The sequence below is a fragment of the Copadichromis virginalis genome, linkage group LG11, assembly GCF_057382275.1.
Source record: "Copadichromis virginalis isolate Kocher_CV1m ecotype Utaka linkage group LG11, C_Virginalis_male_GT1.1, whole genome shotgun sequence".
Lineage (NCBI taxonomy): Eukaryota > Metazoa > Chordata > Actinopteri > Cichliformes > Cichlidae > Copadichromis > Copadichromis virginalis.
Window position 1 is genome coordinate 23,427,746 of NC_140628.1, and position 17,394 is coordinate 23,445,139.

General features: G+C 40.5%; 2 protein-coding genes across 3 annotated transcripts; both read right to left on the reverse strand.

Moving 5' to 3' along the window:
* Positions 1-4,077: 4,077 nt before the first annotated feature.
* aqp10a (aquaporin 10a) lies at positions 4,078-8,961 on the reverse strand. Its single transcript, XM_085473869.1, has 6 exons — positions 8,780-8,961; positions 7,050-7,176; positions 6,534-6,671; positions 6,333-6,451; positions 6,037-6,254; positions 4,078-4,426 (listed from the first exon to the last, which is right to left on the reverse strand). Exons 1-6 carry the CDS (start codon positions 8,861-8,863, stop codon positions 4,261-4,263), a joined length of 852 nt encoding a protein of 283 aa, XP_085329995.1. The 5' UTR covers positions 8,864-8,961; the 3' UTR covers positions 4,078-4,260.
* A 1,107-nt stretch (positions 8,962-10,068) lies between these two features.
* On the reverse strand, positions 10,069-17,370 carry LOC146698641 (uncharacterized). 2 transcript variants are annotated; one of them, XM_085473867.1, is made up of 7 exons: positions 17,314-17,370; positions 12,637-15,415; positions 12,344-12,539; positions 11,967-12,065; positions 11,618-11,864; positions 11,401-11,517; positions 10,069-10,723 (listed from the first exon to the last, which is right to left on the reverse strand). In XM_085473867.1, the coding sequence occupies exons 2-7, from the start codon at positions 15,057-15,059 to the stop codon at positions 10,560-10,562; spliced, it is 3,246 nt and encodes a 1,081-aa protein (XP_085329993.1). In that variant the 5' UTR covers positions 15,060-15,415; positions 17,314-17,370; the 3' UTR covers positions 10,069-10,559. The 2 variants fall into 2 exon arrangements, with proteins under 2 accessions (XP_085329993.1, XP_085329992.1); XM_085473866.1 differs by lacking the exon at positions 17,314-17,370 and adding an exon at positions 16,444-16,571.
* Between the last annotated feature and the right edge of the window lie 24 nt (positions 17,371-17,394).

Here is a 17,394-nt window from a genome sequence, read left to right on the forward strand (position 1 = left end):
AATATCCTCCACTGTATGCTTATGCACTCAGGACATTATCTGTGTGCTTTAGGATATTTGCTCCTCTCCACAAGTATGTAAATAAACACTGATGTAGCTTTAAGTATAGCTGCACAGCATCCCATTAAAAATAATGCTATCATAGGTAAAAGCCATCAGGCTCTGCCTTGGATGTAGTCGTTTATTAAGTAAGCTTAGTGTACCACAAAGCTCACGGCCCTGGTTTAAGTAGCCTTAAGAGCGAATGCTTTCAGTCTAGTGATGCTCGCCACAGTGGCGGGACTGAGTTTCACTTTGAGTTTGGAAATGTTATTATGACTAATACCGACATACAGGAACTCTACTGCAGAGGTGTGAGGGTGAAACTAGCCGTACCTACTGTACAGGATGAGCCTGGTCACACTGGAGCAGCAATGAGAGCTGAACGCTTCACAAGAAAAGCGAGACTCGCGTCAATATTTGCAGAGGATAAAGAGACTGCATAGCAAATCCTCATGACCATGTTAGAAGAAGAAGATGATGATAGGGAGCAGCTACCCAAAGCTAAGAGAGACCAGCATAGGGATCTTACCTTGGCAACTTTGCGTTATAAACAGGGTTTTGGAGACGTCCTCGCTGCTCCTGTCGCTGAGGTCATGATGAGGTCTGGGGGATGAAGAGGCGACGCTATGTGATATATGATAAAGGCCAGTGAGGTGGGAGGGGGGAGACAGGCACCGTGCAGAGGTAAGGGAGGGTTTGGCTTCAGCTGCCGGAGAGGAGAAGAAGGAGCAGGAGGAGGGGTTGCACCTCCTTCACTTTCTCCTCTCTCTGAACTTCCTGCAATCAGGAAGCCAACATCACACCGGACAACCCATAGGTGTTTTACTTCTGTATTTAATGTGGCAGCACAGTCTTGCGGCATTTCACTCATGCTGTTTGCACGTGCTGACGGCACGCTACCCGTTTTTAACACTTTAAACTTGATAAACAGTCGCTCCTTCCCTCAGCAGCCTGAACACACCTCATCGCCTTTCAAGCGTTTTATTTGGTCTCTGTGTTATATCGCCCTCTACAGGTCTGTCAGCGCCATCTCCTCCAACATCTTTGTAAGCCTCCACTCATTCATACTACCAGGTGTGGGAAGTCGGATTTTCTGATGAATTATTTATAGTGAAGATTTGTGGCTGCTTTGCTACAAGTTGCTCCAACTTATTTTGGAAAACTCTGGTCAACATTACTGAGACTTTGCCTCGGGTTTAATCATTTAAGGGTTCAGCCTAAAAGTGGTGCATTACATTGAAACGTATAACTATTCATTCTGAATTATTCTTGGACACTTTTGAAGTTAACATTGTAATGTGTGCCCGACTCAGTTGAGCTTCACAAAGGCGAAAAGAACAGCATATTCCATTAATATCATTGCAAGGCGTGAAATATTACAGAACAAAGTCTGCAGAGGTGTGAGGCTGTTTGATCCCAGAATCCCTCTCTGCTGATCACAGAACAGCTTTACCCTTTGCCCGAGTCCTCTTTAAATGAGCTTTGGCCCAAAGAACATGCTGGATCACGTTCAGACAGCTTCTTTGCAGTTATGAGCTGTAACCTGCACTTGTGGACAGGAGGTTGAACTGTGTTCACAGACAGCGATTTTTGGAAGTGTTCCTGAGACCCTGCAGGGATTGTCATGACAAAAAAATATCACACCCAAAAGGGCCTGAAGATTACAGTCATCTAGTACTGAGCTTCACACTGTCACGATCCTGCGTCTCTGACCCAGCGTGTTCAGTTTGAGTTCTTAAGTTATCCCTTTATATGTTGAGTAAATCTGATTATCTTTTGGTTGCCTTTAGTTTAAGTTTCACTTAGGTCTTCTGCGTTAGTCTGTCATGTTTCTTGTCTTCTTGTCCATGTTGTGAAATTGTATTGTCATGTCTGCTTTCCATTCTGTTTGCTTTATTTTGAAGGTCTGCATCCTATGTCAGTGTAGCCAGCTTTGCTTCCTTTGTGTTATGTCAGACTAGTGTCAGCTGTTTCCCCATGTGTTTCCACTTCCCCTAATCACTCTTGTGTGTATTTAGTCTTTGTGTTTCTCTTCATTCTTTGTCAGGTTGTTTGTCCTTTGTGCCACATTGTGTTTCATGCTCCAGATTCCAGGTATCTTTGTATCCACATCAGGTTTTATGTTTTGTTTTTTAATGGTTTTTTTTTTTTTAGTTTCCCCAGTTTATTTTTTAGCTTCATCGCCACCTTTTGTTTCGTGTAGTTTTCACCAGCCTTAATAAACGGCTCACTTTCTGTTAACATTCAAGTTTTGTCCACGTTCCTTGATGTCTGCATTTTGGGTCCTCTTCGCAAATTCGTACAGTGTGCTGCCGCATACTGTGACACACTCTCAGGCAGAGGTTTCTCTGGATTTTTTGATATTACAAATAAAAACCTGAAGTGGAGCATTATTCTGAAATTGTTCCACAAATTAATTTTTTTTGCAGGTTGGTAAATCTCTGACCAACTTTGCTCCTAAGAAATTCTCCAAGATGCTCTTTTTATATATCACTCAAGTTACTGACCTCTTTCCATTTAAACCAATTAGTTACATGAGGTCGTAAGCATTATTGTGAGTCCACTGAACTAAATTAAAACCAAATTATTTTAAAAGTGACATTTACTTCAAATAAACGCCTGCAAAAAAAAACAAACCATCTACTCCGATGAGATCCCGCCCCCCAGAAAAGAAAAAAAAAACAAAAACGACACCCTCCAAAATAAGTTAAAACATCCCACCGCACTGCTGCCAATAGTCAGTTTAATTCATTCACCTGTGGGTACATACACTGCAAGCAAGTTGGGTCTCAGTCCTGCCAAGAATTAAAGATATGAGTCACCTGTAGCAGATTTAGGGAAAGACAAGTGTCAGAGAAAAAAGTTGATTTGTCTTCACAATTAGCAATCCAAGTTTTTTGTAGTACAACTCAAAAAAGAAAGAAAATTAAAAAGACAAGTCACTTCAATGAGCGCCCCAAAACATGTTTGAAAAAAAAAACACTTGAAACGGACGTCAGTTTAATTTTTAAAATCTTAACAAACAACCAAACCCTTAATCTCACCACCCAAATGCCCAAAGACACATGTTAAAAAATAAATAAACACTTGTCATCATTTGATCCAGCTCTAAAAGTCCTTTACTGTAGCACAAACTCACTCATGCCAGAGCGAGTCCATCGTCTCGGAGCTTCCACAGATGAGAGCTGCCTTGCCCTCCTCAGTGTGCTTTCAAGACTTCTCTGCCAATCACACGACAGAGAGCAGCAAACTTCCAGGTGGCACTCATTACAAGATTTACAAATCATTGCACTCTATTCATTTTGCACAGAATCCCAACATGTCTTGGGAGTGAGGGTTGTTTTTAATGCCATCAGCAAAAAACACTGAGGTAGCATAATTAATACACAACAGAACAAAGTGAAATGGAGAAGCAACGCAGACCTTGAAGGTCATGCTTTTTCCTCTAATGTCCTCCTAGATCCCTCAGTAGTTTGAAATGAGAATAATTTGTTCAATTTACATAAAATAATGTATATATATGTTTATTCTCTCTCTCTCTCTCTCTCTCTCTCTCTCTCTATAGATAGATATCTCCTTTATGAGAGCACAGAAACCTAAAAACACTGAAAAAAACTTATCTACAGTGTCCCTCAAATACATGCATCTTTTGACAGACTAATGTATAAAATTCATAATTATCATCAAGGGGAAACAAGACACGGGTTAAACAAAAAAACAAACAAAAAAAAAACAAAAACATAAAACAGGGGAATAAAACACAACGGAAAAAAAATAAAAGTAAAACCTTTTCACAAATATTAAGTCATAGCTAAGTATGAATTTTTGGTGTTGTTTTCTATAAAAGTGAAATATTTGCAGGCTGAAATGCCAGAATGTGAATGCGTTAAAACAGCAGAGGGGAGTACAATAGACCAGCCAGTGGACTAAGATGGATTTCACTGTTTAAATCTACACAGTCCTCTATATCTGATTTACAACGAGGTGAACATGCTAGCAGTTTTCCCAGCTACAAAGTCAAAAAAGGACACACAGTGATTATTATACTAAACACACATTTCATTGTAAAGAAACAGCTTTATCTTATGACTGACACACACCTCTGCTGGCTGTGTTTAAGGAGCAAACAGCTACATCATTTGAAAGAAGATATTCCTTTTTGTTTTTTCTAACAGTAGAAAAGTAGTTTCAGCGTTAAACTTTAAAAATTCACAGCCTTTAACTCATCTCCTTTTTTGCAAGTTTTTCACTGATGGTGGAAATCCTCTCAAGTTGGTCTGGGTCAGGCAGCTGCCAGTCGATAAAGATGAGATACATCAAACTACCGAAAACGCCTCCAACAAGCGGAGCCACCAATGGTACCCAGAACCAGTAGTTGTAACACCTGCAGAACAAAGAGCAGCAGGACATCACGGTTAAAGAGTGCAGATTCATTATTTTTAACAGGTTTTACTTCGATAGAAGAATTTATCACAGTGAAAAACCCCCAGAGAGTAGCATATTAAATATTTAAATATCAAACTTCACTCAGAGCTCTTTAGTCTAAGATCAGCAGTTTTTGTTTTGTAGGTCGACACCTTCCATCAAGATCATTTCCATAGAAAACCAGGTCCGATTAATCTGTCTGCAGCCATCAGCAGTGTTGTTCAAGTTACTTGAAAAAGTAATTAGGGATTACTTCTCCAAAAAAGTAATCCCGTTACTTTAATGATTACTTATTTTCAGAATTAATTAGTTACTTTTTAAAAAACATGATAAGGAACCTGAAAAAGTAATAAAGCAATAGGCCTTTCAGCCCAATTCTAGTTTTTTCTGCAGACTCCATCATATAAAATGTAATCAAATGAAAGTCTCTTTATAAAAATTGTTTTAATCTTTTAACTTTATGCACATTGCATCTAGCAAAAAAAAATTATATGCAACAGTCTTTGACTTGAAGAAATTTGTTTAACATTTAAACCTATTTTCTGCATATTCCAACATATAAATAAAACTATTTTTTGTGTTTACACTCACTCTTTCAAAGAGATGCAAGTAAAACATAGCAGAAAATAAATAAAATCAAAGACTACGTCGTCCTGTTGCTCTTAAATCTATTTAAACCTGTTTAGCAGGAGCGGAGCAGGCGGGGGTTTGCCCGGTGGCGTAGCGGTCATGCCAGTGGGAGGATCCGGGGGTTTCTCTGTGAATTTCACATTCCCGTGGCAGCGTGCTAGGGTACTTGCTCAGAAGTTTAGGGAGTTTTTTTCGCTGTAAAAAGAAGTTTTCTTCCCACGCATCATACAGCGTACGCTAATGTTTTTGTCACTTTTTACATAATCAAACTCAAAGTAATGTCAGTGCTTCCACCCTCTATATATTATCCATGGTTGATCATTGATCTGCACACGTCCGTTACCACGAACATCGCACGCGCTTACATCATTGTCATGAGACACTCTCGGAAAAAAAAAAAAAAATCACGGTCTAGTAACGCAGCGTGCTTATGGGAAAGTAACAGTAATCTAATTCCTTTTTTGAAATAGTAATCCCTTCCTTTACTCGTTACTTGAAAGGGTAATCGCGTTACTGCGATCAGTAACAAAAACAATCTGTTATTTCGAATACAGCTGAACAATAAGCTGAAAGGCCTGATAATAATTAATCAAGAAGCTATAAACTCAACTCAGATGAGATGAATTCCTCTTTGTCTATTTAATAAAAGCCTTACATGTTGATCTTGTGTTAAATTTGTGTTTCTCTTGGCCTGTTTTGCTGTTTTTCTGCCCATAGTGTTATAACGCAGCTTTAAGTGTTTAAGACACTGTGCACTGAGCATTTGTGGAACCACACGTCTCACATGATCATAAGATTATAAAGAGAAAACAGCTTTTTCATGGAAAAACCCTCAGGATAACTCTTCCATTGTCCAACAATCTTTGACATACTTTTGTGAAATTAAGACATAAACAAAGTTTCAATAAAACCAATAACTTAAGCAGATAAGATACTTACGTGAAGACCTCAGTCCCCCAGCCTGCAGCTAGGGTAAAGAGGCGAGGCCCCAGGTCCCGAGCAGGATTTATGGCAGCACCACAGTTAGCCGACATTGAAATGGAGATCCCCAGAACGACAGCTGCCACTACAACAGGAACCAGCTCAGAGGGAGCCGGGGTGTTCCTCTTTTCCTCCAAACCCAGGATACACAACAGCAACATGCCGGTGCCCACTACCTAATGAAATGTCAACTCATTACGTTGGGTACGGGAGCAGCTGCTAAAAGATCCAATCCTGTTAATAATTATACTCACTTGGTCAAAGAAACTTCTGCCCACAGAAAGGTAGTCAGAGGGGTATGTGGCAAATATTGAGGCAGTCTCATTCCTGCCGTACACAGTCAACACTCCTCCACTAAAAGTCATTAAGGCATCTGCGACCGAAACAGAGGTGTTGCAGGAAACAAAACAAACTAATTTTTTTATTTATATGTCACAAAAATTAAAAAGACAAACCATAGTAGACGAGATAGACAACCCCTGACGCCACGAAAGCCCCCACCACCTGGGAGAGGGAATAGGGCACGAGCCTCGACCAGGACACCTTCCCCAAAACACAGAAACTCAGGGTCACCGCTGGGTTCAGATGGGCACCTGCAGGGATGTAGGGTACATATTTGGAGAAGGATACAGGAAGGTGAAAGTTAAAAATGAAGGTAATTAGACACACTGGCAGGTGATCGTGTCTCTGATTATCTGTGTTATCATATAACAGTGGATTGTCATAGGTATGAGCCAAAGCAAACACTTTGCAAAAGAAAGTAGATAATTTATTATTATCTATTATCTTATTTGTAAAGAGCTCTGGTGATAAATTTTGTGTACTCATTTAATAACTGCAATAAAAGTCATAATTACCTGAGGGATTTTAGACTGTGCAGAGCATATTGTAATGAGTTTAAATGTAATACTATGTAAAAAAAAAAAAAAAGGAAATGTTAGTGCCCATTATGGATATCTTTTAATTTTTACCTGAGATGCCCTTGGTGAGATACATGGCTGACATAACTCCCACAGAGAAGGCCATGTTGCCAGATAGAAACTGGCCTTTAGTCTCATTGCTGGTTTTTACTTGTGCAGCAGCAGCACAGCCAAAGAGCTTTGTTGCAGATAAAGAGGACAGAGAAGGTGGAAGGTGCATGAGAAGTCAGAAGTTACTGCAAAACTCAGGTGAACAAAGAAACGAGATTTTCCACAGCTAAAAATCCCGACATCAAAACTAACTTAAATAGACGTAGAGGAAAGCACATGAGCAAATTTCAGTATATCTTTCTTGACTAACTAATTGATAAACAGAGACAAATTTGTTCTTGTTAAAGTGTAATTTAATGCCCTCCTCTTTAGACTTTGTAATGACCCGTGTTATCTGAATGACCATGTAAGGGACAGTATGGCTGTTACATTGTGATCTCACCACAGATGAGAAGATTTATGTAGAAAATTACGTAAGCTGCAAATATAACTTCTTTTTAATATTTTTTTGATCTTTTTCTTCATTTTAATCTTTTTAATATTTGATATACAAGCATAAATTATTGTAATCTGTTCTAACTCCAAGCAAAGTTCCCAATAAAATCTCAGTAGAGATTCTGCAGTCAGGTGAAAACTGTTTTAGACATGTGGCACAATTAAGGGTTTCAATTTCAACTCATATGGATTGTGCTTTCTTTAAATGCATTACATCAATTTATGTATCTAACTTCATACGCCTGCATTTTTCAGATTAGTTCATTTATGTCTTGCAGAGCTGACTTTGATTCCTACAGAAAACAAACATGCTTGAGAGAGATAAGACTGAGAACACCTTATAAATCCCATTCTAGGAAGCAATTTTTTATTTTATTTTTAAGAAAATTACCTTCACCTGGCTTCAGCCTTAGTTTTAGTGATAGATGTAAAGTCATGTGACAAGTTTTCACAAAACAGGTTCTGCAGTACTGTTTAAAACTGAAAGCTCCCAGTCTTTCAGTAGCTTGTGAGCCAGCTTTATCAGCAATAACTTGAAGTAATAATTTTCCATGACTATTAGTCATCAGTTTATGAGTCTCCCACATCATTGTGGAGGATTTTTTCCCCCAGCCTTTAAAATATTGCTTCAGCTCATTGTGGGTATTTTTTTATGCACAGCTCTCTTAAGGTCTCGCAACAGCTTGAGGTCTGCACTTTGACTTGAAATTGCAGCATGTTGATCATTTTGATTTTCAGTCATTCTGCTGTAGATTTGCTGCTGTGCTGGGATCATTGCCCTTTTGCTTGAACTGTTGAGCAGGTGGCCTCACATTTGACTCTAGAATACTTTGGTATACACAGGACCTTGTGATCTACTCAATGACTGTAGGTGTTCAGGTCCTGTGCCTGCAAAATAACCCAAATCATCCGATACAGTGGGAAAAACTATTTTAATCTGATGCTATTATGTAGTTTCATTTTTTTTTCGAGAGCTGTTTGATTCCGTAAACATTCAGTCAATGTGAGGGTATAAAATCAAACTCAAGCTACTTACACGTTTTATGCATAAATTTAGAAAATTAAAAAATAATAAACCTGAAAAATTAAAGGATAATTGTCCAGGGTTTGGGATATGCATATACACATTTCAACTCCTCTTTCTCTAAACTGTTTTCCAGCTTTGATTTTTTTTTTTTTTTAAAAAACCCGTTTGATTGATTTTGAAAATTACAATCCAACTCAAAGTCACTCACCATTAAGACGAAAGTTCCCAAAAATTCGGCCATGCACTCTCGCACGAGGGGACACCTCACCCTCATTGCGCGTAGCTTCAACATAGCCGGAGTGAAATGAAAGGCCTCCACTTATCTCACTCCGCTGAGCACAGTGGCAACTGAGTGCTTCTGTCACTGTATCCCACCGCCCCCCTACCCTCTGCTCTCTATTCACAGCTGGACAAACACTACTCGTTTACTCGGTCGTCTCACCTCACGATTGGCCAGCGCAGTGAGCGTGATTGGCCCAGCTAAAGACTGATACATAAACAGACACCATAAAGCCAAGAGATATTACTTAATACAGATACCTGTTGACTACTCGGAAGAAGCCGCCGAGATAGTTTTATGACAAAGTGTGTGTGTGAGAATAGTGTTTTACGCATTTCCCTAACAAAGGAAAGCTCCTCGAGGCTCGACTCTTCGCTTAATTTGGTCGCTTTATTCAGGTTGAATAAAGCTGCCCGCTGTGGCGACTCCACGTGAATAAGGGAGCAGATAAAAGTCGCTTCTGTGCAGGTGTACTGAAGCACTGCTTTAATTTGGCTTTTAACCTTTAGAAATACCATACAAATCAAAAACAAACAAAAAATATAAATATGCTTTGTGCACGAACGTAAAGTAATGAGGAATATTCTTTTGGAGAAGAAAGCTTCGTGTTTACATGCAGCTAAAGCAAGTTTCTAAGTGTGTTGATATACAAGAAAACCAAGTATCGTTAAAGGGAACATTATCAGTTAGCATGAAATGACGGCTAAATATTTTTTATTTATTTATTTGTTTTGAAAAATCGGTCTCCAAAATATGTCAAATGGTTATTTAGCAGGATTGGGAATGGATTGTCAAATCTATTAAATTAGTCTATCACGGATTTCCACAATAAAAGCACAAATTGCTGACGATAGAAGCCCCTCTCATCATCGCTGCGATGCATGTCACTGTAACCTGTGTCACTGAACTCTGGACTCTCAGAAGATTATGTAAGCTAAATATTTGCTGTATTACTGCTGATAATATCCAGAGTGATCAAGGCAGTAACATGGGATGAGGATTTGATACGATATAAAACATATAACTGCCATGAGAGATTATTGTTTTTCTTATCAAATTATCTGAGAAATCTCTCCAAAACAGAAACCTTGACTTTGTGATGGAAGGCTGTAAAAGTCACATAGGGATTAGGTATTATCATGTGTTCACTTTTATTAATGTTTAAAAGGAAAGAAACCTTTAACCCCGATCTAAATGAAGACGAATTACTCCCTCTGCTGGTTGTAATAATAACAAACGTCAATTTGTTAGCTTTTATTAAAAACAAATATAAAGTCTCAATGGAAAAGTTATTAACTATTAACAGTATAGTACAACATAGTTTTTCACTTACAGGTACCAAATGATCTGTTTTGAACTGATCAATCTATCTGTTACAAATGTTGGTTGATTTGATGCATGTAGGAGCCACAATTACTCAATGATTCGGCTGATAAAAAGGTTTGCCAGGCCTTGAGGTAGATGTAATCCTGTTAAAAAAGAGCATGTAAGAAAAATATACACCCTTGACCTGGTCTCCAAGCTTATTTTTCTTTTTCTTTAGGATATTATAGTTATTATACTGCCTGTACATAAACGCATTTTTAACTATATCATGTCCAGATTTCAAGTTCTTGCCCACTGAAGGAGATACAGCCTCTCATAGATAGCGTTTATGTTTTTGGTCCATCCCTTTAATCTTACAAGGAGTAAACTGCTTCCTTAATCTTCATGTTTCTGGATGCTTATGGGAGCGACGTAGCACCACATCCACAGGCCCAGGAGGAAGTGCTCTGATCAAAGTCCAGGCTTCTAAGCGCCTCATCCCCACCACGCTTGTCCCTTGGACTTCTAGGACCTCATCACCGGGATATACCATGTCAACAGGACCTCCTGAGGGTGGAAAGAGGGAAAACAAGTAATCAATAATGGTTTCTCTGAATGGGAACATTCTCCCTCCCATCATCCCCAACCAGGCAGATATCTGCCTCTCCCTGACACCTGTTCTGCTGGAGGTTTCTTCCTGTTAAAAGGAAGTTTTTCTTTCCGGCTGTCCCCAAGTACTTGCTCATAGAAGGTTGTCTGCTATCTGTTTCTCTGTATTATTGTAAAATGTTTAACTTACAATGTATAACAAGGATCTTAAGATGAGTGTTATTGTGATTTGTATTTATTCTACAACTCATGTCAAGAGGAAATACTGCATTTCTTACACTAATGTAAAAAAAAAATATTATTTTGACTTTAAATACAAAATACATGACAATTCAGTAAATTAGTTAGTTAATTCTAATATGAACAGCCAAAGTTTTAACAGTCAAATTGTGTAACAATATAACCCTATATATGGTCATGCTCTATTGCGAGTGCTTTTCTTCTGCTGGAGTTGGACCTTCTCCCTCCTGTCACAAGGCAAGAGATGGGGTAGACCCTGCACAGGTTGCCAGTCAGTCTAACACACAGTGATAACTATCATTACCTATGATCAATTTTTGAAGGCCAATAACCCTAACATGCATGACTTGGGGCAGAGTTTCATGCATGACTTTGGGCAGAAGTTTGGTTTTTACCTTGGAAGATTTTCTGGACGGTGAGTGGTCTGTTCCCCAGACTTGAGCCTTCACCTCCCTCCAGACTGAAGCCCAGATCCCGGCTGTTTTTCTGCAGTTGCACAGACACTGTTTGACCTAAGAGGAGGGGAAAACACAAATAAAGTATCTCATTTTCAGTTCAAGATTAGGAACATCATTATCAGATCTTTGTTAGAGCATTACCTCTAATACTGACCTGTCTCATACTGTTCCGGTGTTTGTCCCCGACTATTTCCCTCTTCTCCTTTCTTAGAGCTGTCTATGATGTCCCCCCTCCTCACCACCACAACTACCATATCCTTTGCCTTTGCCCTTCTTAAAACCCTCAAGGCTTCCCAGTGGGCACTCCCAGATAGTGCTGTGCCATTGATGGATAAAACCTGGTCACCTTCCTTTATAGAGCCTTGCTTGGCTGCAACACCTGAGTGAAATACTTTGTGAACCTGAGCAGAGGACAAAAGAAAAGAAGAAGAAAAAACATAAAAATACTGCAGACACACATTTGAATATTTGCCAAGTCGAAGCAGGAAGTAGAATTTTCTCACAGTGATGGGCTTGTTTTGGTCCACGCCTCCTGCCAAACTGAAGCCTAGTCCAACTCCCACATCTTTATGGAGAACCACTACCTGCACATCATCATAGTCCTGAGGGAAACAAAAGGATGTCAAAATACACAAAATGTTCAGGTGCTCAGAGTTGAACATTTTTTGTCCTTTTTTAAACTCAATTCAGTCGGTACATGACCTGGTCAGCTGCAACAGCTGTAGCAATATTAACATTACATGTAAAGTGCCTAGGGAAAGCCTTATCTAGATGGAGGTTAATGGACCAGTGAACTGACCACCGCAACCACAGCCGCAAAAATATCAAACAACTGATCATTAAAACCATTCGAAAGGTTTTAACTTCATGCTGTTTTTACCTGCAGGGCACCGTCCCCCAGGTTCCTCACTTCCTCTACAAGCTTGTCGAGCTCCTCAGCGGGCATCACAGACACACAGGAAAACGCTGACATATCTGAGCTCATTGAAGCGGTACGCCGGTTTGTTGACTGCCAGTCATCGCTGTCATTCTCTGAATCGTAGTCAGCTCCAGCAAAGTTACACAGGTCCGAAAGACTACAAGAAGGAAAATAAAATTTTTTAGGGGTAAAACTAATTATCTGCTTCAATGAGCAACTCCATTAAACCAGAAATAAACAAGCACGGTACGCACGTGACAGAGAAGCTCCTGCGATCTGACTGACTCATATTGCTGGTGATGGTAACTGAGGACTCCCCTGAGTCTGAATCATAGTTTGAATCATCATCTTTTTGGGTGCTTTCATCATCATCAACATCCTCATCATCACTAAAGACTTTCAAATCTGGGTTCAAACCAGCTATCCAAGCATTCAGGTCCAATAACCGTTTCTTGCCTTTCTGGGGTGTTGTTTGGATGTCTGGGGAGATGACATCTTGAAGGTTGTTGTTAGAAGATGTGGGAAGGGCACGAGGAGAAGAGTCTGGATCTTTTGCTGGACATGTGAAGACGGGAGGGCTTTTGTTGTCACTGTCGGCAGTGGGAGTGACATCCCCCAGCTGTGCCACAGGTGAAGTAGTCAGTAAATAGCTAGGGCTGTTTGTTGGAGTCTGTTCATCATCACTAACTGGTGAAGTAATATCAGAGTGTGACCTTTCCTTGTGTGAAGGGTCACAGGGTGGTAGTGGGGTTGGTGTACTGCTGCCTGTCACGTCTCTCTCACTTGCCTCTTCAGGGCTTGAGGCTTTGGAGAACTCTATCTCATCTGTGCCAAGCTTTCCACTTACAGCTCTGTCACTTTCGTGAGGCATTTCTTGGGTAGTCTTGAGTCTGGAAAATTTTAAATCGTCAGTAGAGTCTATTTTTCTTTTCTGATCCAAGTCATTTAGTCCTGTCTGTTCCTTCTTTATTCTTAGTCCAATTTCATCCACTGATAAATTTCTGTCAGGCCAAACCTTGTTTACTGTTCCTGTCATTTTGTCTTCACTTTTATCTTGTGCCTTCCCTTCTTCTTGGAGTCCTGCCCACTTTTTCCTTAGCTCATTTATTTCTTTTGCAGACCCGCTCTTCTTCACTCCTTCATGTCCCCTGCTGGCTTGTGCTGGTACAGAAAAGGTACGTCTGGGTATTTGGACTTGGCCTGTTGCAAAACTCTGAGTTCGCTGTGTCAGAGCCTCAAACTGGTTGATCTTCTTTCTAACACTGGCTGCTGAGGAGACAGACAGAGCCTTCTTTCTCTCTGCTGTTTTCACATTGGTTTTCTGTGGATTCGTCTCAAATACATCCTCATAAGCATTGCCACCCTTCAATTCCGTTATTTGATCTGGTCCATCAACACTTCTAGTCGTGTCTCTCAACATCCCACTTATTACATTAGTTTTTCTGTTTTCCTCTCCGTTGTTTGCAGAGCTATCGTCTTTGCTTTTGTCTCTGAATTCAGATGACTCTCTGAAAGAATCTGGTGTCTCTTCTAACAAAGTTTTTGGCTGTGCGTTTGCCCTTGCAGATCTAATCTGTGCAGCTATACTGGACCTACTCCTGGCTCTATCCAGGGACCTTGTACCTGTTTCCATAAAACCCTTGCCCCAATTAACTCCACTTTCCTCTGAATACCTTCCCTGCATCCACCCTCCTGGTGAGCTATCTCTTATGCTTGCCCCAGATGAAAATGAAGTCTCAAACCCTGAGGCATTGGCATCTTTTTGTGTCCAGAGTGAAAGTCCACTTTTCACTGCACTATTGCTGTCCTTCGAGAAGAAACTCATAGGGAAGGTGCCCCCTGCTGTCTTCTCATGAGGCTTTTGCTGCTGTGAAATGAGGGATTCTGTTGATGATTCAGAGTTATTAGAGGAATCCCTATTTTTGTAGTCATCCGTTTTACCAAAACCAGTAGGTCCAAAGAGTTTCTCTATCCGCTCCATTATACTTTGGCCACTTTTGGGCCCCAATGAAGCAGATGTCTCTGTGTAACTATAGTTAGATCCAGACAGGGATCTTAACCTGGTAGGGAGAGTCTTACCCCTACTGCCCCTTTCCAAAAGCTCGCTTCTCTCTTGAAGATTACTTACACCTACAGAATTAAAGGCCGGTAGTGATGAAATCCTGTCCATGACGCTGCCTTCAATTTGTGTCCTCCTTCCCTCCAAAGCTCCAGCATATTTACTGGTGTCCCCCTTATTGTTGTTGGACAGCTGAGAAAAGTCAGCTATGGTATTGGGATCAGGTTTTCTAGCGCCTGTTTTGAAATCTAAACTCTTACTTCTGCTTGTAAGGTTGGATCCCCTCCACGCCGATCTTCCCTGGCTTTCAAATGCAGGGTTTTCTCTTCTGTCAGTGCCAAACTCTGGGATCGTTCTGTTTGTGCTGACACTGCTGCCACTCCTAGTCCTGGTTTCACATCCAGTGACTGTGTCGTCATCCTTATTTGTACCGTTTGTGTTGGTGTGTTTCCTATATCGTTCTCTTTCTGCAACTTCTCCTATGCCCTCCCGTTTCCTGACACCTGAGCTGCGAGAGAGACTGTATGTGGGAGAGTTAGCTGAGCGGACGGTGAATTTCACCCCTGTCCTCTGCTTGCCATACTCATTCTGTGAAGCGGGCAGCAGAGACGAGTCCATTGTCTGAGAGTAAACAAAGTTAATGACCTCCTGTCAAATGCCAGATCCCAAAAAAAGAGCGGAAGAGTGAAATAGATATTTTCTGGGAGTCCAAGCGACTGTCTTTTAGATTGCACTCTGGAAGCGGTTCATCTAGGAGGCTCGCGTTTTGGGCGTGTAAAAAACAAATAGTGTCACAGTTACAATCCTCTCATTAGATTCTTCCACAGACAGACATCCTCAGTGCAGTAGTTTGATATTCCTAATTGTGCTCTGGTTTGCGGCCTGGAAGTGGTGACTCCACTGGCTCTTCTTCTTGTTTTGACCACAGGAGACTCCAGTTCCCCAGCTCGACCTCACTGAACAGCTCCCATTGCCTGCCAAGCATAAAAATGCACAAAATTTTATTCTCAGAATGGATTGGACTGGAATGTAGAGATGTGGATTGTGGTCACTTTGGCCACTTGGAATGGTCAACAATATCTCACAGTGTTAGAGGACAGGAAACATAAAATGTGGAGACTGATTCGGGTAGAAAGCATTAACAAATGTTAAGAAATTAGATCAAAACTAAACAACAACTCACTTAAAAACCTCTGCCACCAAGCTCACTTTGCAACATGTTCTTGCTGTCCTCTCCCTGACTCACCGAACAGTATGACTCAGATAGTGTTCTCTGCTGTACACACGTATGAGACACCATGTTTACATAGGCAACATACTTGAAGTTACCTGTCAGCATCAGCTAAACCTGAACCAAAAACTGGTAAAACTCACCTAACAGCAATCCACTCAGCAAAAGCAATGTATCAAGTGCCAATCTCTGCAGCACGTATCAGTCTCGTGGTCAAAGAGAGACAGCAGCTTGTTCAAATCAAACGGTCATAAGAGCACAGATTTACTTTGATTTAAATACAGCCTGCAGATAACATCACTGAGGGGTAATGACTCATCACGGTTATCTGTGTGTACAGCCAATGAAAACAATGATAACCATCTTTAATCGCTAATCAAGTCTGAATGAAGATCTAATCATTCATAATGTCATTAAGGATAAATTCTGCAAGCTGATGGTTTCCTGTAATTATATATCATAAGAGTAGATTTACAGTATGCAGTGCTTTGTTTAGTTTAGGCTAAAGCATGGCACTTCCAGACAGTCACTGGAGGTGCTTTCCAGTGCAGATGAGCCTGAGAGTCAGTTTACAGAAACACCTGTTATATTTTGCCCCATCTGCGTAAGCAGGGCAACACATAGTCATTCACTTTAAACTCCCCTTTGAATCGCAAGAAGGAAACAATTGCACCCTCACATCAAATGAAAATACACACATTTACTCAATTACACAGTTACAAATTAGCCAACTAAAAGTCCGCTCCTATATTCACAAAAAAGGTATCTTACCTCCTTTAAGTGTGTTTTCTGTACTCGTCCTGGGTCATTGTGTTAACTCGGATTCGTAATGAAGACATTGCCATGTAATGACATCAGCTCCTCGCTCCTGACTGCCCTTCTCTCACTCTTTGTCTGCTTCTCTTTACATCAGCTTTGCATGATAGAGTGTGTACAGTGACGCAAACCTGCCACACTGGTTTGTCCTCTCTCCTTTTCTTCCTCCCTGTGTCTCTCTGTCTTTCTCTCTCCTCCCCCTCCTATTGTTGTTCTCTCCCTCTTTTCCTTACTCTCACAGGGTAACATTCCTGACTGAGGTTCAATGTGTCACCCTTCAAACGCCTCGATAGGGAATGCACACACACACGTTTACCCACGTTTAAACACACACCCCACTAATCATTTGATATGAACATCTTTTATAGCTTCAGGGAGATAAGATACAATTTCGATATTGTGTGAAACGGTACAAGCATGACATTTCCTAAAACAAGGCCCGTAATGTCACCCCACCTCAGGCAAACCCGGGTCCAATCATCTGGGCTGAGCAGGTATCAAAATACATAATAACAGAGCACCTTTAATTGGGTCCAGAGATTACAAAGAGCCAGGAATACTAGCAGGGATAAATATTGCCATAAGAACACATCTCATATGTCATCTGTTCAACAAAACAGAGCTTCACTCCACACACACACACTTGGTGAGAGTCAGTGGGTTTGTAATGCTGACTAAAGGGAAAAATATCTGCGATTGCTGATCATTTTTGTTCTCACTGAACAAGCTGTTTGTGGGAACAAAAAGCCTTTTTATTACAAATTTTAAAACAAAGGGAAGCACACATAAATGGATAAAATAATTTTAAAAAATGCAGCTACTTACAGTTTTGTTTTTCATGAAGAGGCTATCTACTTACTGCCGCCTTTTTGCATGCACCTGTGACTGTTACTTGTCTTCCGTTGA

Bases quoted from the DNA above. Each gene is read 5' to 3' on its own strand.
- aqp10a (XM_085473869.1), bottom strand. From the start codon at position 8,863: ATGTTGAAGCTACGCGCAATGAGGGTGAGGTGTCCCCTCGTGCGAGAG. The intron at 7,177-8,779 runs GTGAGTGACTTT...TCTGCAACAAAG, and splicing joins TGGGAACTTTCGTCTTAATG to CTCTTTGGCTGTGCTGCTGC. The intron at 4,427-6,036 runs GTAAGTATCTTA...TTTGTTCTGCAG, and splicing joins TGGGGGACTGAGGTCTTCAC to GTGTTACAACTACTGGTTCT.
- LOC146698641 (XM_085473867.1), bottom strand. From the start codon at position 15,059: ATGGACTCGTCTCTGCTGCCCGCTTCACAGAATGAGTATGGCAAGCAG. The intron at 12,066-12,343 runs GTAAAAACAGCA...TGTTTCCCTCAG, and splicing joins TGGGGGACGGTGCCCTGCAG to GACTATGATGATGTGCAGGT. The intron at 11,865-11,966 runs GTGAGAAAATTC...TCCTCTGCTCAG, and splicing joins ACCAAAACAAGCCCATCACT to GTTCACAAAGTATTTCACTC.